Source organism: Psittacula echo (genome assembly GCF_963264785.1).
Source record: "Psittacula echo genome assembly, chromosome: 4".
Classification (NCBI taxonomy): Eukaryota; Metazoa; Chordata; class Aves; order Psittaciformes; family Psittacidae; genus Psittacula; species Psittacula echo.
The window spans coordinates 85592441-85614799 of record NC_137738.1 but is presented as its reverse complement, the minus strand read 5'-3'; the positions used below and the strand labels follow the sequence as shown (position 1 = coordinate 85614799).

The 22359-nt window shown below is 35.6% G+C and overlaps 1 protein-coding gene across 1 annotated transcript in view; it reads right to left on the bottom strand.

The window, feature by feature from the left end:
• CSMD1 (CUB and Sushi multiple domains 1) overlaps positions 1-22359 on the bottom strand; it is a gene marked incomplete at both ends in the record, with an annotated part of 1184444 nt that overhangs the window by 190045 nt on the left and 972040 nt on the right. The window contains 4 exons of the mRNA XM_080616376.1: positions 3534-3672; positions 6457-6648; positions 16453-16655; positions 20037-20163. Coding sequence (XP_080472502.1) covers positions 3534-3672; positions 6457-6648; positions 16453-16655; positions 20037-20163 — 661 coding nt within the window. The remainder of the gene's footprint in view (positions 1-3533; positions 3673-6456; positions 6649-16452; positions 16656-20036; positions 20164-22359) is intronic.

Genomic DNA, 22359 nt, shown 5'->3' with positions numbered 1-22359 from the left:
GAGTTAGAAGAGTTGAAAGAAATAGCAGTCTAAAGACCAAAACCAAAGAAAAGTAAATTGCACAGGGCACTGGTTTTCAATCTTCCTGTAGCCAACAAAAATTTGACAAAATATATTGCATCTCCCTATTTTCAGCGCACAACTTTATCCTAAGCAGGCACTGCTGCCTTCTCAAAACACTTTTCTTCCTTGAGAATAGTACAGGTCTTACCTGTAGCATACTGCCTAAGAATGAGAACTGTTAGATAAAATGAACAGAAAATGGTATGTTAAGAAAGTAGATTTTGTAGATGTCAAAGAAACATTACACCTCTTGATCCTATACCAAAGCTCTTGGGAGTATGTGGGGAGGTCCCTGCTAAATAGAAGCTAGCCAATGCTATGGCAACTTATATGAAGGGTGTGAGGGAAGACCCAAGGAACTACAGACCTTTTTTTGTTGTTTTTTTTGTTCATTGTTTTTCTTTTTTTTTTTTTTTAAAAAAAGGCTGTTGCTGTACTGAGGAACCTATAAACCAAAACGAATGGATTTTGGAGCTTTTAAATCAAGTGATGGTACATATATGTGATCTTTATAATACAATCTTAGTGAATCATGTCACATTGAAAACATTCCTGGAAATATTATAGGGAAGATTATACTGGGTACAATTGAAAGCCATTTAAAGGATAATGCAATCATCAGGCACAGTCAACATGGGTTCACTAAGGAAAAATCTTGTTTAACTAATTTGATATCCTTCTACAATAAGGTCACCCACCTAGTGGATGAAGGGAAGGTGGTGAATGCAGTTTTCCTGGCTTTAAGTAAGGCTTTTGATACCATCCCTCACTACATACTTCTGGATAAGCTGTCTAACTGTGAGATAAGCAGGTTCACAGTGCAGTGGGTGAAAAACTAGCTGAACTGCAAACCTCAAAGGGTTGTAGTGAATGGTGCTACATCTACCTGGTGATTGGTTACCAGCTGTGCTCCTTGGGGTTCAATTCTCGGGCCAGTTCTGTTCAATGTATTTACTCACACTCAGGATGCAGAAGTTGAAGGCACCATCACCAAGTTTCCTGATAATACCAAACTGGGAAGTGCAGTTGACTAGTGATGGAAAGATGCCCTGCAGCAGGACCTAGATGGGATGACATTTAAGTCTAAATGGCAGATTCTACGCCTGGTACAGAGTTATCCCGGGCAGAAGTAGAAACTGGGAGAGGAGAGGCTGAAGAGCAGCTCTACAGAAAGGGATATAAGGTGCTGGTCAAGAGCAGGCCCAAGACAAGTCAGCAGTGAGCCCTGGCAGCCAGGAGGGCAAACTGCATCCTGAAGTGCATTAAATACAATATCATTGCTATCTACAGCTTCCTGAGGAGGGGGAGTGGAGAGGGAGGTCCTGAGCGATTCTCACTGGTATCTTGTGGTAGGATACATGGGAATGGTTCAAAGCTGCAACAAGGGAGGTTTAGACTGGATATTAGGAAACATTTCTTTACTGAGAGGATAGTCAAACACTGAAAAAGGCTTCCTAGAGAGGCTGTAGATGTCACAAGCCTGTCAGTGTTTAAGAGGCACTCAGGGAATGCCCTTAATTAACATGCTTTAACTTTTGGTTAGCCCTGAATTGGTCAGGCAGTTGGACTACATGATCGTTGTGGGTCCTTTCCACCTAAACCACTCTGTTCTATTCTACTCTATTCTATTCTGAACATCAAGGAAGTCAGAAAGGATTGCAAAGATGGAGTTATTTCAGCACTTACATTTCACGTAAATCAGAGGAGGTTTGTGATAATGCATTAATACATTTGTAAAGCAATCTCATTTCCCTATTACAAAGTTGCCAGCATGTATTTGCACACTTTTTCATTAAATATAAATCCATGTAACTCTTATGTACATTTATTCTAAAAATACTACATTTATTAAAAAAAAAAAAAGTTTTCCATTTTGCTGTTTTATACCTGTAAGAATAGAGGTTACAGTTTCAGCTTTCCCCTCCTTCTTAATTTGCATTCCAATTTCCCACTTTTTATTTTTTTTTTCCAGTTTTCTACAAGTATTTACAAGATCAACAACCCTATAATCTACATCTTAAAAGACCCTCTATCTCCATCAGTTAGAAGATGGATATGTTTCCAAGAATATTCTCCAACATCATACAGTTGTAAAAGGTAGTGCCAGAAACCTGGGAAGCTGTAGCATAACCTTTTCTTTCATATTTCTAAGGAAGATATCTTTCTGGAGAATTTAAGAACTTCTAGCACAGAAAATCAAATTTAGGAAAAATTTTGGCAGTCCAGTGTGTATTACTGGACTGCAATTATCTATAACATGACTGGAAGTATAGCATAAGCTGCAAATTCTGTTACAGTGCTCATATTTGTATTCTTTAAAACCAAAATCACAAACAAACCTGAATTCTGAATAACTATAAATTTATTTTTTCTAAATTGAAATGGAGCCTTTGAGCTTATTATGTGGGCAGTCCACAGAAATATGCTGCTTACCATACCTATCATGTGATATCTTCAAGAGTGTAATGAATGGTAAACTATTCTCATCTCTTTAAGTTATTTGATCACATACCTGAAGAACAGAATTATCCTATTCCTGTTTATATAATTCCAAATACCTTAGGCTTCGATTCTTTAATTTCTCGTGTATCAGTATTTTATTAGAAAACACATTTCAATCAGTCATCAAAAGAAACTATTGGATTTTAAATTTTTGTTTGGTTGGTTTTTGCTGGTGGTTTTTTTTTGGTGCAAATATTACACAACAAAATTCTGAACATGCCATCACCTCTTCCTAAAAGAATCAGAATTGTATCAGCATCCCACTTAAGTCAACAGCAATGTTGCTATTAGCTGAAAAATCACACTTAGGACAGAGAATCTAAAAAGGAAAAAAATTTGCATTTGCATCCATAGATACAGCAAGCAAGATGATTATTTAAGCCTGATTCAGATAGAAATGATAAACTGAACACAAGGATACAACTATATCCCTGAGCTTAAATATATGTAAAAACTGTTTGCAGGAAATGTAGTTTGACGATGGAACACACTGAGTAATTTAACTTTTTTAATTATTATTATGACAACATTATCTACATTTCTTCTATCTCTTAAGTAGGCCATTTTTCCCCCCTTACCTATGAATTCCAAGCAAAATATTTTTAGTTTGTATTTGTAAAAAACTTTAAGAATCGAGTTACAAACAGAGTTTCCACTACAGTTCAAGTCCCTACTGTAAGGTACAACAACGTAAATCAAGCATTTCTAAAGCTGACAGTTTTTCAAAGATATTTCACAGGTCACAGAATTTTTTGTTGCTCAGGAAGGTATTTGATATCAAAAGTACCATATAACTACATAGTTTTCTTTTACGTTATTTTTAAGCAATGATATAGCACGCATCTCATGTACATTCCAGGACTTAGCCAGAGAATATAATTAGAAGCTTTAAGAAGTGATAAAAGATGCCATTTTTAACCTGACATTTAAAATCTTTTTAAACAGAGGCATTCATCTAGAAATGGTACCTTTTGAATATCAAGGCAATGACAAAGTCAGGGTTTACTTTTATTCTCCAGTCACATTCTTTCCCAGGAGGATAAGGCTGTGGATAGTTAGGGGATAAAATAACTCCTGCTGGGCCTGTCAGGTTTCCTCCACATGCAGCTGTCACAATGTAAAAAGAAATAGGAATATGGTCACGTTAAATTCACAAGCACATATTAGCTGTTAAACAGGAATAAATTGACTTCTGCTTTTACTCATTTCCAGCTAGCAAACAGTTTTGTATTTTCCTTACAAAAAGTCAGCTCTGTGCATATCCAAAAGAAGCCTAAGAAAAGCTCTTTCTAAATAAATAAAAATATGTAGTTAAATAGGAAGTCACAGAATCATAGAGTAGTTACGGTTGGAAATGACTCTAAGATCCTGTATATTCTTACCATTACTTAATCCCATCTCTAGAAAGCTGAAGTATTATGTACTGAAAGTACTTTAAGAACTGGGATAGCTAAATAGTAGGATTCTGGATGCAGGGTTTTTCTGGCTGTAGATGTAACACAAAACAGTTTGATTCACTCAGTAAAGGTATTACCCAAATAAAATATCCAATACATTCACCTAGTTGCAATAAATTAAACATCACTTTCAAACAGATAAGGAATCCAACTTCCAAAGATGATAATCACATAGAAGTCTAACTAGAAAGTACAGTAGTAAACACAGGCTGCATTTGTATTTATATACTCCATAGAGTCACACAGACCGACAGGAATACATTTGTAGGCAAAACAGGTGGAACTAATGGCCATTTCTAGCCTGGTCCAGTGGACTGAATGCTCACTAGCTGTTTCAGTGTATCAGATGCACTCATAGAACACATTTTCCAGTTTAGTTTCACTCAAAAGCTCCAAGACTATTCAAAATCATGAACTAAAGTGAGAACAAGAAAATTTGCTTGGAAACAATGCTCCTAACCCAAATGAAGACATTGATAAAGACATTCCCCTCATAGCACTTCTGAAAACAAACTAAACAGTATTTTGTTTTCCATTACTTATTTATTTGCCTGTTTTAAAAATTAGTGTATTTAAGTATTTGGAGGATTTTGTGTCTGCAGTTTTGGTATTTTAGTAATTATTTTTGATCCCTCTTTTTCTTTAATTTTTATTTCTTTTTTGGTTTCATACACAAATACTGGTTCCAGCAATGTTTCATATGTTTCTGAAATAACGTGTGCAGATGTGTGCTGATGATTGAGCCTGTGATAACCATGATGAAAACTATGAAGTATAAATAGAGCAGAAAACACTAAACAATCAGGAATGGAAGTCACACAACCTTTTAGAGTACTGAGTAGTAAAGTTATTAAATATAAATACTTTTTAATGCATTCATTTTCAAGTCAATTTTAATGTATTCATGTTCAGTCTGCATACTGAAATAAGGACTTTATGAAAAATTCTAAAAGACACATAATGGCTTTACAGAATTCTCATGGTTTCAAATATTGTCATGTGTACAGCACTTCCTTAATCTGCTTTCCCTTTCAAAGTCTCCTTGAGTATGTGGAAGAATAACTATATAAATATACTTTCTGCCCAAAAAAACTGTACTTTTCCTTTCTCTCCTTCTTTATTTCTTTCTTCCTTTTGTATTTAGTTTCCTGGTTCTGTTGTTTGGGGGGTTTCTTTGGTTTTTTGTTTGTTTGCTTGTTTGTTTTTTGTTTTGTTTTTTTATTAGACTATAAAGAAATATTATTATTACTATTTACAAAAATAGCATGAATCTTCTAGACCATCAGACACCGCATATATTTTATTTTTTATTTTATGTAAATATTTTTAATTTCTGAATAATCTGAGTATGTTTAGTAAACAAATCCACACTGATATTTAGACATTACACACAAGGTATCCAGAAGACAATGTTCAGATTATATGCTGTTCTAATTCTGCTAGATGATACGGAGTTAAGAGACACTATCCTGCATTACCCTGAATACTTCATAGTATTTTTGAGGTATCTATGAACACTTCAGAGAAACAGAGAGACTGCAGCAGTTTGGGGATTTGCTGTTTTGGAAAGAGCCTCTCTATAATGGCTTGTAGAAAGAAACAGCATTATGTTTATTCCAGTGCTATTAAAACATATTGCATCTGGCTTTTAGGATCATGAAAATAAGTCTTCTTTTAATTATAAATCAGTAGGCAAAAAATAACCATAAATATTTTAAAAATTACTATACCTAGCAGATAAATTTTCACAGATGTTGATTAACTCTAATGTTATAAGAGCTACATTCATGACCTTAAAATATATTTCAGCAAGATTTCTAAGCCTGTAATCATTAGCCTACTGACCTCAGAGAAACCTTTATGCCATATAGGACTACGGAACCAAGAATCAAAACTTATTTCAAAGAAAGAACTGCTTCCACCCTCTCCTGCTGTTATGGAAATACATCTCATTTCTTTTAACAGCATTGTCACTTGGACCCCCTTCTCTGCATCTACCTTTCAAAACAAGCATCTGGCTTCAGAAAAAGATAACTTTAGCTTTCTAGGGATAGCACAGGATGAGTATCTAACATATAAAAGAATTCAGAAAATTTTCAGAATAAATACTGGATTGCAGTTTATGTAACTATATCATTACACAGAAGACCAAGCTAACAAGACCATTTCAGTGAGAAATTTTTTTATCCAAATTACCGCTTTCATTTAATAATTTCTCTTAGACTTTCTTAATTTTAACTTTGCATGAAATTTAAACAATAGAATACAGTAAGAAAATGACATCCAAAACCAGTGTTAAGCTCGAGAATGAGGCTGTATGAAATAACTGGATTCTGCAAAGAGCATCACTCCAGCATGAGCACCATATATATGCCCACTAGTTGAATAAGAAATCTGATCTGTATTAATAGAGACTAACATTTCATCTGATTACCTATGCATGTAGGAGGATCAGGTTGCCAAAAGAATCGGTTATTTAGTTGCACACATGTAATTTTAGCCTGTCCTTGAAGTTGATAGCCAGGGTCACATTGAAAGGTGGTAGTGTCTCCAGGCTCTCTGCTGTCTCCATATCTAGTACCATTCTGTGGTGTCCCAGGATCATTACAGGTTGATGCAATAGAAGCTGTAAAGGAATGATGAATAAATCTTTAAGGTGTAGACACTAAACATCCATAATTAAATGTACAATATTTTTACATGAGCATTCCAACCAGAGGCAACATTATTTACTCATAAGTTAATACAGGAAGGCATTTTGTCTCTTTTGTTTTACAAGAATCTGCCCACTGAGATACACTGTGATTATATTGGCTTCCTGCCAGTTTCCTTAGTATAAAATATGGCTTGAGAGGAAACACGCACAAGATTTCTTTTCTTTTCTTTTTTTTTTTTTTTTTTTGGTCCAGTTAATGCATCAATAGAGCTAGTAGCTCTTTTTCTCACTTTAATGTTCTGGTTATCAACACAAATTTCTTTATGCACTTTGATGCTTTTTGCACAATAGACTAAGTAGCATAATATTAATAACATTGGTTTATAGTCTTAATATCCTGCAGCATGCAAGTGCTATGTTTACTAAGTGGCTGAATCAAATAGCAGTCCCGTATCAGGTAGAAGCAACAACTTTCTTAGGATTCCTTCAAAATTAATCCAAGCAAAATCTCTCACCTATGTTTAGTCTCTTGAGTTTGGATAAAAATTTCACTTTGTAAAAAAATAAATTAGTTAAAAAAATAAATTAATTATAAAAGTAATGTTAAATGGAGCAGAACAATCAATACAGTATGATTTAAAGCAACCAATAATTCAGAAAGTAGATACACAAATATACAGCCAGTATGGATTTGTGGAAGATGCCAGGTCTTTTACACTGGCTTTAGGTATTCAACATGCTGAGTTGCAATAAACACTGCAGTCTTCCCAAGGAAAGAAAGTATTTAGAGCAGAATGCAGCACTTCAAGTTCTTGGGTTTTAGGATAGTGTTATAAATTACAGGCCAAAAAAGACTACGAAAATAAAGTAATATTTCTTTATGCTTGATAATCACTTTCTGTTGTTTTAAACAGAGAAGCACAGACTCTTCCATATCTCCTATAAATGATGTGTGTTAGTGAAAACAGACCGTCCTCCCTCCTCTCTTTTTTTGGGGTGGGGTGTTTTTTGGTTTTGTTTTTTTTTCATTTTTTTATGTTTCAATCCCAGGAAACATTACTATTTTATTAAAATGATTTTGCTAGCTCATTTCAAATAGTACAACCCAAAGGCTTTCATAAGACAGACTTATCTTATGAAACTATGTAGACATTATCACCACTATGCAATCTCTGTGCTCATAATGTGCAGGTAACCCTTTCTTCTGTATCAACAACTGCATCTACTCCTTCCATCCACACCAGAAGAGTATACCACTATAACAAGCATCAAGAACAACTAAACATTTGGAAAACTGAAACAATTATCAATTTGTACAACTAGAAAACTTTTTTTCTGTGTGCGAATTTTCAGGAGACAGTTTGAAAAGAAGAATGAGCAAAATGAGAAACAAATATTTTATATTGCTAAAATGGTTTTCTGTATGTTCTCATAAATAGGTGGTCACTTAGACAAATCACAGAAACGGTAAAAGATCAATATATATCAATTTATGGGTTCTGATCACTAACACACTACAAAGGCGCTTTGACATTTCATTATTCATAATTTTTTGACCATGTTTCCATTACAGAATAGTGTCTCATAACTTGGCATGATTCTTGTATCTAAATGAAGTTAAAGATATGGCAGGTTTTTCAGAAGTGGTGGACTTTTTTTCCATCAGAATTCATAAGCATCGATTCCAGAGTTAAAGTAGTGCTGTCATTACTGATGACTACTGTGTAAACATTCCCCAGGCACCACTCTAACAATTCACCTTACATCCCATATTAGTGCAGTTTACTAAATGTATACTTGACCACAAGGGATGGAAAATATGGTCATGACCTCAGAGAAGTTATTTCTCATTTGACAGAAAATAACAGCTCTAAAGAATGGATCATTACAGTGCATGTTTGTTAAGGAATCATAATTCTTTCAAGTAAATAAACATAAACCCATCTCTGCCATTAATCAGTATCTTTTTTTTTCATAAAAACTCTGAATATCTACATATTCTCCTTAAAAGGTCATTCAATATAATATCTCAGTCAATAACATCTTTTCAATTTTGACTGTGTCAAGCACGCACCAATTATGAAGGACTGATGCCTTTTAATATTCATTTCACTGTTAATCTCCATTTCTTATAATATAAAGTTCTAAATTTTAAAACCAATCCCAGATGTTTAATAAGCACCAAAATCATAGAATCATAGAATAAGAGAATAGTTAGGGTTGGAAAGGACCTTAAGATCATCTAGTTCCAACCCCCATGCCATGGGCAGGGATACCTCACACTAAACCATGTCACCCAAGGCCTCATCCAGCCTGGCCTTGAACACCGCCAAGGATGGAGCATTCACAACCTCCCTGGGCAACCCATTCCAATGCCTCACCACCCTCTCAGTAAAGAATTTCTTCTTTATATCCAATCTAAACTTCCCCTGTTTAAGTTTGAACCCATTACCCCTTGTCCTACCGCTACAGTCCCTGATGAATAGTCCATCCCCAGCATCCTTGTAGGCCCCCTTCAGATACTGGAAGGCTGCTATGAGGTCTCCACGCAGCCTTCTCTTCTCCAGGCTGAACAGCCCCAACTTTCTCAGCCTGTCTTCATACGGGAGGTGCTCCAGTCCCCTGATCATCCTCATGGCTCTCCTCTGGACTTGTTCCAACAGTTCCATGTCCTTTTTATGTTGAGGACACCAGAACTGCACACAATAATCCAAGTGAGGTCTCACAAGAGCAGAGTAGAGGGGCAGGATCACCTCCTTCGACCTGCTGGTCATGCTCCTTTTGATGCAGCCCAGGATACGGTTGGCTTTCTGGGCTGTTAGCACACACTGCTGGCTCAAGTTAGGTTTCTCATCAACCAACACCCCCAAGTCCTTCTCTGCAGGGCTGCTCTGAATCTCTTCTCTGCCCAACCTGTAGCCGTGCCTGGGATTGTTCTGATCCAGGTGTAGGACCTTGCACTTGTCATGGTTAAACTTCATAAGGTTGGTATCAGCCCACCTCACAAGTGTGTCCAGGTTCCTCTAGATGGCATCCCTTCCCTCCGGCGTATCAACCGAACCACACAGCTTGGTGTCATTGGCAAACTTGCTGAGGGCGCACTCAATCCCACTTCCATGTCACTGACAAAGATGTTGAACAAGACCGGTCTCAACACCAATCCCTGAGGGACACCACTTGTTAGCGGTCTCCAGCCAGACATTGAGCCATTGACCACAATCCTTTGTGTGTGGCCATGCAGCCAGTTCTTTATCCACCGAGTGGTCCACCCATCAAATTGATGTTTCTCCAATTTAGAGACAAGGATGTCATGTGGGACAGTGTCGAATGCTTTGCTCAAGTCCAGGTAGATGACGTCAACTGCTCTGCCCCTGTCCATCAGTTTCGTAGCCCCGTCATAGAAGGCCACCAAATTGGTCAGGCAGGATTTCCCCTTAGGATTTCCTTACGCTTTTGTTCTTGCAGCCTCAGAAGTAATGTATTGGAAACTAACAACCTTTTTATCATGCCAAATACATTTGATCCTAATTAATCAAAACACCAGCCATTTAAGAACTGATGTGTCATCTAGCAAAGTGAATATTTAGACAGACTGTCAACTTTTCAACTTGTCTCCTTTCCAAGTTGTTTTACTTCTCAAGATTCCCAAGAGGTTCTGTAAGTGCATGAAAATTACACATCTACTACTGCTTCATTTGGTACTGTGCAAGTATCTAAAGGGTATAGAGGTTATATGCATTCATAAGTAAACCAGACATTAAAAATAACCAGTTCTTCTGTCATTGGTCTTCTTTTATAACAAGCTCATTTCTTCTCAGCCTCTAAACTAATATAAAGACATGCAATTAATGTCTAGCTTACACAGTTACGAGAGGCCATGTTCATGCTCCGATGTAACACTGCCATATACAATTTTAAAAAAAAACCCTGATGAATCCAGAAAGTTGAAGCTGAACACAATCGCAACATATATTCTATAAAGCAGGGAAAGTAATAACTACATTTTACATTCACAGATGCTAAATCAAATCAAATTTCATAGTCAGACTTCTTAGAAATTACTGAGAAAAACTAGGTGCCTAAAATGGCATGGTCAGGAGAGAGGATCTGAATTCCATTAAGCTGGAAAAGAATTAAATCACTGCTTCTCAGTTCTTGCTTTTCAGTTCGTACACGTATGTTCAAAGCAGTGAGCTATATGAGAGTCAGTGGGTTATAAAGTAACACTCTGTACAGATTTCCCAGCTCTTAGTGTCTCCTCTACTAAGAGAGGAACAGGCTTCTGTGTATGAAAAAGATGGAACCAGATGTAGGTGCCAGAAGAAAGGGCATCTGGCAAAACTGCAAATTGTTAGGGAGTTTCAGACCTCCACATATTGGCAGCCACTGTATTAAGACTCTCTGTTTTAAATTTAATAATCTTCCAGAATCCCATTTTAGACTTAGTTTGGATTTGGCTCCTGAAATAAATTTTCAAAATTGATTTAAAACTTCAATGAAAATCAATATGAGGCTGTTTCTGAGAACACAAAGCCCTGTATATTTGTGTGTCAGTAGCCTTGTGAGCAATATGCTAGATTTGTCCCTGATTTATACTTCACCTGAAAGACACTTCTTTTGTTTGTTTAGCCTGTAATGTATTGTAGCTCATGAAAAAAACCCAAACCACAACCAAACCATCACCTTTATCAACATATTTTCACTATATCTATGGTGAACAATCATCTATGCCATTTGCCATAGTGCTGTGTTGCAACACTAGTTTTTTCTAGTCGTTATAAAAATAATAAAGACTTTTCTGGAGCTAAGATTGCAAATTGCAGACAGTGCACAACTTCCCCTGTTTAGTGCATTATCCTTGCATAATAGGTCTGAGAAGGATTTTGGCATATCAAAGTACATTAGCATAAACCATGTATTTAAATGCATTGTCCAAGAATGTAGAGAAAAAAAGAAACCAAATGCTAATGCAACCCCTTTCACTAAGTCTGAAGTACAAAAGCTGTTCAGTTTAAGAGAGAACCATCAAAGCAATGTACAAGCTTCATTTGTGTTTAGTTCCACGGTAACCAAATGAAGAACGGCTTATCCTCTACGAGGCTGCGGATGACTTGCCCAGGCCATGGATTAGATGATGGACAGCAATGCTTAAGACAGTTTCATGAAACTATTATTGTGAACATGCAATGCAATAGTTATAGAATCACAGAAAGCAAAAGAAGAGACTGAATTGTGAAACGATTAGGTTATAGACTTTAAAAAGGAATAATGAATTCCTGTGTCTTGTGTCCTTTTAGTTATTTTAACAAGGGAAGTCCTAATGGATTTCATTTTGTTTGAACTCAAAATTTAGTTAGCAAAGCAAATATCTGATTATGCATGTGTACATTTTGTTTAAAATATATTTTTGTGCTAACCTCCTTTTCTTGATAATTTAATTGTGAATCAAACTGGAGTAACTACATGACAAACCCTCACAATGAAGATTCTGTCATGGAAATACTTCTACTATCTAAATGCAGTAGCTTCAGCCATTAAGCAAGTGATTAAAAGATATCTCAGCAATAAAAGAACAACTTATAAGACAACACTACTCAACAGCTCTAGACAGGTGACAGTTACTGTAGGAATCAATGCAGACAAAAAAATGATCAAATGGAATTATAAACTGGACAGAAACAGGCATCGTTGCTTAAACAGAATTAAGCCCAGTATTATCAGTAACTATCAGAACTGCTGATGCTTAAGCTCTTGTAAAAGAAAGTAAGATGTCAATAGAAGTGTCACATGAGATAACAATTTCCAAATGATTGTTCTAATTAACTGCTCCCTATAAGTTTTTCATTTCTACTATCATAATTGATGACTTGTGTTGTTAAGATACAGCCACGTGTCTTTACTTGTCCTTGCTTGTATCTGCATTTAATTCAAAAACAAATTTTAAAATATTGGGAGAGCGAGCAAGCAACAGAAGAACTGGATTAAACCAACTATGCAAGTGCCTTTATTTCATATCTTCGCCTTTAATAAAATGAATGTGTGCAGTTCTTCTAGTAAGACAGAAATATTAAAAAGACATTGAGAAAAAAATTCTGCTTCTTTATTAACATTTTACTATTTGCAATGTTACCTTTCTGTTCACATGAAAGCAGAGATAGGCATATTGCTAATTAAAGTGTATTCTAACCAAATACTATGACTAAGAGAAATGAACAATGCCATAGAACAAGAGGTAGGCATAGAAAATGACCACAGAGGGGTCTGACTATGGAAAAGGCAAACATTTCCAAAAATGCTTTTTTCTATTATAAAAAGAGTGCAAATAATCCTTTGATGTATTTATAGCCTTGAGGAGCAAAATCTATGAAACCAGCTAAGAAACTATGAACGCATTATTTAGTTAAAAATAAAAAACGGGTACAGTTCTCAAGTTACAACAGCTGAGAATTTAGGTCAAGAAAAAAGGTTAGACTTTAAGGGTAGAATTACTCTTAGGTATTGTTAAAACAAGGCTGATTCTGTAAGAATGATAATATGACTAGCAACTGCCAGTGCTGTTCCTATCATTTGCCACTTCCATTGGTTTTGTTAAATATCGAGTAAACAATTTAAATGGCTAGATATAAATAAGTTCTCAATAAAATAAACTTCAGGTCAGTAAAAGCAATGGACCATAGACTAGCACAGAATCCAAGTACTTTTAGAAGTCTAGAGTAACTGAAGATTAACATTCAGGGCAAGACTGATCTAGTTCAAAACACATGGCTAGTCTCATTCAAGATGTCTTACAATATCCAAGGTATCTGCATAGATATGGAAGATATGACGAAGGACTTATGGATGTATAACCTGAAGTGGCAGACTGAGACTAGCTAGGATACCTTACGGCATTTCAAAGGGAACTTAACACCTGTGAAAAGGTAAGTAGGATTCATTTCACCTGCCCTGAGATGTCCAGAAGTTTGAAATATAGTGTATGCTAGTACATCTAGACATATAGCTGAAAAAAAGAAAAAGGCCATTCCAGATGGAAATTTATATCCCACTTACCTTAGACATGTAAGACAGAACTAAGCTAGGTTACAAAGTTTCTTCTTGATGGTTAACTTAGGCAGGAAGTTTTTGCTGCCAGTAACTTTGTTTCTTTGGAATAAAGAGGCAAATTACCAAATTTGACTATGCTCTTCTTGTGTTCGCTTTTTTGTATTATGACCAGAAAGAGTTGGTTGACATCCCTGGCTTGTAATATATAGCTTGAATGTATTTAACCTCCACAGTAGAGGTCAGTTTTGTACAATGAACTCCATTTATTATCCTTTTATGCACGATTAAATGGTAATTAAGTTTTAATGAAAAGCAGTAGACTGATTACAATTAACATAATCACTCTTGTCAGTTCATGTCCTCATGTCTACATGCTGAGCTGAGTGGGCAAGACAAGGCACTTTAAATAGTGTTTAAACATTTTTTTTAAGCTTCAGCCACTTGCATTTTTCCATCAAAAATTCCTTTAATTACATTTATAATCAACAATAAGTACTTTATAGGTGTTATTTTCTGATCTACTTCATACTGTCTTTTCACAATGCCTCCTTTTTAGGCAGATGCAGTGAAGACATTTTAGAGTGCAAAGTGTAGAAAATAATCAGCACATAGCACAGTGAAACAAATTCTCCAGCAGGTTTGCTCTTTCATGCTGTCTTTAAACTGTTCATTTGACCATATATTCTCAGATGTATATCCTTTGTAGAATCCCACAAGGTGATGTTCATTGACACTCATCCCAATTGCATAATCCAAACCAGAAGTTGTGTGTAAGTGTAAGAGGTCCAGAATATTGAAGGATTTTTAATCCTGTGCAATTCTGCACGTGAAGTTTATTTCTTGGATTGTAATTAATAGTAAAATAAAATGCACTCATTAATAAATGCAACACTTGAAAATACTTCAAGTGACACAAAGACACAAAACTTGACCAGTTACCTTCATAGAATTTGCAATAAATATCCACATTTTCTGCAATAACCAGAAAAAGTTTAAGCAACTTAAGTTCATTACTTAATGAACTTTAAGAACTACAAACTACTAAAGTAGTGAATTTTCAATACTCTGTGCAGCTTTGCTATAAACTGGCCTATAGGTTGAACACATAATGAATACTAAAGCATGCAGAGATCCTCACTTAGCCATAGGTTGACTAGTTTAAATCCTTTACAGATCAAGGCCATAGTGGTCTGCCTATTACCTCAAGGAGACTAAATAAACTAAGCTCTGACATTTAGATTAAATAATTAAAAATTTACTTTAATACATTCCTTAAATCATATATTTTACTCTTTACAATTAAAAAAATAATAAAACATTCAACTTGTCAAGCAGGTTGAATGAAACTTTTAATATAATTTTCCCTTTACTTGAGCATTCAGCTCTTCACCACTAATTCAATTAATTTCAGTAAGACATACTCTGCAACTGCTAGCATGATCACTGAGTGCATCCACCAGATATTTTACTAAGATGGCAAAATCAGTTCTTCACCCTTAACGCATTAAATTATCTCCTACTTACTACAAGTATCACTGAAGGTCAAAGAATGTAATGACAAATCTGTTTAAATACTTTCCTCCTTTCAAAATCCTTGCATAAACTTACAAGTATTTCCATAAAATACAACATACGTGTTTACTAACCTTAACAGAGTAAAAAACCCCTTTATTTCCAAAAATGTAAACTTTATCTTCTTTCAACAACATGAAAAACAGCGTACTGGTCAGAAATTTTAGAAATATTGATTTTGTTCTGTGTCTTTGACTAATTTTTGCATTCTTTTATCTAGGTATCTTAGGGCTGGTAGAAGAGCCTCTGGTTTGGGGGGCACAGCATTCAGAAAAATCAAGAAAAATGAATAAAATAGATAAATGTAAAAGACATTATTTAGAGACCAGGAAATGCTCAAAGTATATTTCCTCATGCAAATAATAATGAGAGAAAAATTACCTGTGCCCTTTGTATCTGAATGACAGCACCTACAGAGGTTTTAAACAATACTCCTACTCTTACATGCTTTATTAATTCATAGTTTTTGTATGTTGCTGAACAGAATTATAGATATGAAAGGATTCAAGACTAAGAAAATATGATATAGTCTCCCTCCAGTCCTACCCTCTGTCTAACACTTCATCATAATATCATAGAAAAACTCCACATAGTTAATTTTATGGTATTGATCACTTCTACAATAGTGATAACAATATTATTTCACTTTAGACCTCAAGATGAATTAGATCCATTTAATACCAAATTTTAAAATGTATTTCAGTATGGTAAAATGTATTTTTCAGTTTAATCATGTACACAAACAGTTGTTAAGGTCATAAAAATGATGCATGATGCAATCAATCTTGTGAGAAAAAAAAAACCCAAGCAACACAATGTATAAGCACAAAATAATAAATTGTTACATAGCACTGGTGGGAACATTAAAACTATCAGTGTAGAAGAAAACTTATGTATGTACAAATCCATTTCGACTTGTTAAATAATGCTAATTAGACAATGCTAGGCATATGGCTGCTGTGTAAAATAAGGAATAAGAAAACTTAACTTCAAAGCAAACACAAAACTTCTTCCTAGTTGTAGCTATTTGTATAAATATATGATTAAAATTATCTAATCTATTTTTTAAGAATAAGTTATGAGAAACAGTTAATATATATAAGATATATTAATAGTATATATTAATATTGTATTTGAGATGGAAAATTATTTACATACTTGAAAATTGAATGGAGAAGCCTGATTTGCTGATGAAAAAATCACTGTCAAATTGTAATGTTAATGAGTTGAAAGTGCTGTGAATATCTTCTGGAAGGGCTGATCCGCTCCATTCTTTCAGAAGGATGCTGCTATCAATAGGCCCATCCCATACCTTCAAGATGTCATGAGCGGCCTCAGTGTCAAAAACTATAAAGTGCAGACTGCAAAGAGAAATTAAAAGCGCTGTACATTACTCATTGAACACAATTTCACAAAACTCCAAGCAATCATTTCCCAGATTGTACTTAGGACTGAAAAATGGCTGGTGGCTCTGCAGTTTTACTCATTTTTCCTGTTGTATGAGCTCATCGTGGAAGAGAGATGCTATTCTGCTCTATAAATACCTGAATTACAGAAAACACGACTGTGAAGCATACAGTACTTGTTTTGTAAATTAACTTATCCCTTAAATATCTATAATAAAAATAAGAGCTCTGGGTTTGTATAGGTTGGAGAGAAGGAGGCTATATTCAAATGAGTGTACCAAAACCAGTGATTGACTTGAACTGCAATTTTAAAAAAGCAGTTGCTACCGGACAGAAGCATACATAGCACAGGAAATTCTGTCAGCATGGCATTTTCTTTCCTATACAAACCAGAAAATATATTATCCTACCTTTGCCTTATGCCAAAAATTATAAAATATAGAATTATAATAGAATAATCTGTATTTATCTCAAGGTGAAGTATTAGATTTAGAAAGATGTTCAAGAGTGCTGTGTTATTAGTTAAAATATGTGCACCGACTTCAAGTTCTGATTGTTTACATTTTTAACACTGAAGAAATCTAACAGGTGAATATAAAAATTTTATTTTTGCTTCAAACAGCCGTGTGTAGATATTTCTTCATTACATTTGTCATTAATTGGAAATCATTAATTTGAAAATTGTCATTCAAATGTAAACGATGTATTGAATTCACTTACGATGGCACAAATTAATTATTTGGTTCAGAAATGGGATTATTAAAAATAAAAATGTAAAATACCCTCCCAGTGAGTAACCAGCCATTTGCTTATATTGTTTTGCCTACTTTATTTTTAAAAAGTAACACTTTTCCTTTAAGCAATCAGTTAAAACCATTGTCCCAATAAATTAATAATAAAACACCTTAATATTTACTGAAAATAAATAAATAGATACTATTCTTAAGTAACACTTTTACTGGAAATCATGTACTTCTATCCAGTAGATAGAAATATCTATTCTATCCTGTACTTCTATCCTGTACTCCTTTATAGGAGTAGAAAACTAATCTCTGTTGCATAACATCAGGCATATTAATATGAACAGAAATTAAGATTATCTCTCTTGTTTAGAAGTTAAATGTTTCTGTTACATTCTTTCTTTCACAGCAACTTCCTCTTAGGAGTAAACCATCTTGAATATTAAATAGAATTTGCCATTTCAAAGTTTTTGAATCTTTATGTTACTACAGAAAACTGAGCTGAAAGAGTCTTTAAATATTGGTATTCCTTCCACTTGAGTGATTTAGCTACACATCAACAGCAAAGTATGATAGTCTTTCTTGTCACTATGCCAAACTGATGAGGAAAAATTATTTTAAAAGGTCTTCTTGTATTACTAATTTCCTTCTGCCTGAATTCTGGAATCCTTCCATCATCTTTCCATAAATCATTTTAGAAATAAAAGCTCTAGATTCCATCATTCACTCCTTGACATGTACCTTTATTTCATGCATTAATCACCAGTTTTGTGTCCCTCATTTTCTGTATTCTTCTAATTTCTTCCCTTTTCTGTTATGTGGCCTACCTTATGTGGAGAAATCTTCCAGTCTTTACTTATTAAGCATTCTCCCAGTCCTTTCCACACCTCTTATTAAAATCTCTTATTCTTTCTCAAATTTGATTATTCTCAATGTCTTCTCAGATGTTACTGGTCTCATTATTCAAATAATTATGAGGGAAAAGTCTCATACTTACATAATTCAAAATGTTAAATACATTAATGATACGACGGAAGAGAGCGGGAATGGAAAGTGAAAACCCTTCAGTGTTGAATATAAAGCTTTATATCACCTAATCTTCTCTACTGTTGCTGATGCTTGTCAAATTCTCATCAGATCAAAGCATTCATGACAAAAAGACAGTTCCTAATAGACACCCAACAAGGTCCAAGATGCCTGATGTCTGAGCACTCTTGGCAGTCAGGAACTTTAGGGCTGCTTGAGATAATGTATTTAAGAAATAGTGTTGAACAACTATATTTGATTTAAAACTAATTATCACATTGAATGTGACACTAAGATATAAAAGAAGGGCATTACAGTGACTCAAGGGTAGAATACTGAAACCACAGTTGACAGCTGTAATGGTTCTGGCTGAGATGGTGCCAATTTTCCCCATAGCAGCCCTTATAGTGCTGTGATTTGTATAGGTAGCTAGAAAGATGCTGACAACGCATCAGTGTTCTGGCTACAGCTGAGTGGTGCTGCACAACATCAAGGCACAACATTCCCCCTCACCAGTAGGCTGCGGGTTGGCAAGGTCTTGGAAACGGATACAGCCAGGACAGCTGACCCATACTAACCACACCATATGATATCTTCTGAGCAATAAAAGCAACAAGAAAACTGGAGGCATGTGGGTGGGGGGTGGTATTCATTATTACATTTGTCTTTTGGAGAAATTACTAAGCATACTGAAGCCCTGCTTTCCAGGTTGGACATTGCCTGCCGAATGGAAATAGAGAATAAATCTTTTGTTTTCCTTTGCTTCTGCATGCCGCCTTTGCTTTATTAAACTACCCTTATCTTGACCCACAAAGGTTTCTTTTCCCCATCTAATTTTCTCCCCTCATGTCCTGCTGAGGAGGGCAGTGACAGAGCAGCTTGGGTGCCTGGTGTCCAACCAATGTCAACCCACCAGCATACTTGTATTTGTTTTGTATTAGGCATACTATAGGTATAACAGCTATTAAGTGGCAAGCTCCTGTGTGGGTCATGGAGTTTGCTGTCTGCACTGCTTACCTCTTTATTTTGATGATCTTGGGAACACTTTAACACAAAAAATTTCTATGTGCTTTACTCTGTCACTGATGGCCTCACTGTGCTGGGGGAGCTATTTTGTGGAAAGGATGAGGGAATACATCTTCCTATCCATGGATGATGTGGATGCTTCTATTATGTAGGTTCCTGAGGTCCTTTTTCACCCTTATGTGTGTTGTTTAACACTACTGCTTAACACCATTAGCATATTATGGGGTTTGTGGAATCTGGTGTCATCCTGGTGTAAGAGAAGACAACTTTTGTGTGAGGTGATACTGAAATGTGTCATGAAGCAGCTGGTGTCTGGGTGGCGGGGTGCATGGAAGGATTTAGGCAGGTTCCTAGGGCAGTTATCATGTCCCAAAACCTGGAACTTTACACCTGAATAGGCAAACCTTGGCCACCTGATAGAAGGGTGCCTTGCCTCTCCCACTGAAAACCAGAAGCTTGTGTAGAAGAGCATGTGAATACAAAGGATAGACTATAATTTATAAAATACTGAAGTCAACAATAAATATTGAAATTAAGCAGGTACCTTATTGTCTTTCCTGGATCTGCTTCAATAATCCAAGTGCAATGAAGATTGTTGTCATATGGTGCTGGGTAACCAGGGGACAAAATGCGTCCCGATGTAGCAGCATGAATTCGACCACCACACTCAGCTACAATATAAGTAAGGATTACATTTATTTTTAACAAGATCATAATATTTTTCACTTGCATTTTCTGTCCATTCCAAATCTCTCTGTCTTCTAAAAAGGTAACGGAATGACCTGATTTCTCTGAAGTAATACACATACATACAAACCAGGACAGCTACCTGAGTTAAAAATGCACATATGTTCTCATTCCTACCTTGTTATAAAGCAATAAACCATACTTCTGTGATTATGTTATTATACCAACAAGAATAGCTTGATATAAACTGAAACTACAAAAGCACAATTTTAGCATCAGCTAGAAAGCAGAAACACTTCAGAAATATCCCATCCAAGATGTATGGCTCTTCTAAGTAATACACTAAATGCTCAAATTCAGAACATACAGTGTTGGATTAGAATTGCTTTATATGCTGTTCTGCTGTCAAAATGCCTTAAATTTAATGCTTTCAGGTTTCTTCTATATAATTTCATATTTAATTATATCAAAAAGATGTTCAATAATGCATAGTCACATCCTTTATTTAAAAATTTAAATGTCATATGCCCACAGAAAGAGCAGATCACAAATCCATGATTTGAAAGTATGCAGTGTGTTGTTTAAAACAAAGGGGGGCATTGTTTCATCCCATCACACCCAGTCAGTTGCCAGCACCTACAATAAATGCTTGGAGTGATGCAGAGATATTCCAGCCACTCCAGCCAATGAGCAGGCTTCATTTGGAGCTTGGCTAAGATGCCTCTATACAAACGCCCGTAGCATGGGGAACAAACAAGAGGAATTAGAGATGTGTGCATGACTACGGGGGTATGATATAGTAGGCATCACAGAAACATGGTGGGATGGCTTCTATGACTGGAGTGTTGGAATGGAAGGTTACAGGCTCTTTAGAAAAGACAGGCCTGGCAGGCAGGGAGGGGGAGTTGCTATTTATGTTAAGGAGAGGCTGGAGAGTATGGAACTGTGTCTGGGGATGGGTGAGCAGTCGACAGAGAGTTTGTGGGTCAGGGTAAAGGGAGAACAGCTACGGAGGACATTACTGTGGGGATCTGTTATAGACCACCTGATCAAGAGGAATCTGTGGATGAAGTGCTCTATAGGCAGATAGGAACAGCCTCAGGCTTGCAGGCCCTTGTTCTCATGGAGGATTTCAACCACCCTGACATCTGTTGGAGTGAAGGTACGGCCCGACACAAGCAATCCAGGAGGTTCCTCGATTGTGTGGAAGACAACTTCCTTCTGCCGTGGCTGCCCCATCCCTGGAAGTGTTCAAGGCCAGACTGGATGGTGGTTTGAACAACCAGGTCTAATGGAAGGTGTCCCTGCCCAAGGCAGGCGGGTTGGAACTAGATGACCTTTAAGGTCACTTCTGAGCCAAACCACTCTATGATTCTATAATCAATAACTCTTCAGTTAAGTGATGTACCTGAATTCCTACTTAATTTACAGTGTTGCCTTACAAGTAGCAGTATTAACAAATACTACCATGGGGAACTCTTCAAGCACAGCTGTACAGCAAGCATAATATAAGACATAGATGATGACAGAACCATGGCATTTGGACCAAACAATCTATCAGCAACACTCTTGACAAAAAATAACCCTTATACATGGCACCAAGTTACTACTAACAACCAAACTGTTACCAGGAAGGATATCTGAAAAGGAAACAAAGTGACTGATTTACAATAGTGTTGTTTTGATCACTCAAAACACTACGTATTATTTAGAGAGCAACAGCAGAAAGCTGCTTTAGCACATAATTTCTTCAAATATAACCTTTGCCTAATATTTCAGCTAATTTTTATTATAGAAGTTCAGAATGCAATAGTCACTGTGATAGCTAACTACAGATGAAGAAATTACTGATACAGTACTGTATAATAACTCAATTGTTGTATAAATAACTCAAGAAACCTAATTAAGCCAAAATTATTTAAACTGAAACTAATTGACAGATATAAGACATTTAGAAAGAGAATTCATTATTAAAATTTGGGATGATGCATTATATAGCTCATATATGTTAAAAAAAAGATAATATCCATATTAGGAGCAGATCAAAACTAAACTTTCCAAGTGATTGTAACAAAAAAATTCAAAGTTTTTCAATATGCATAAATATTTTTCAATATCCACTGTAAAATCATCACCTCAAAGAATATACTATATAAAGTATAAATATACTACTACTAATA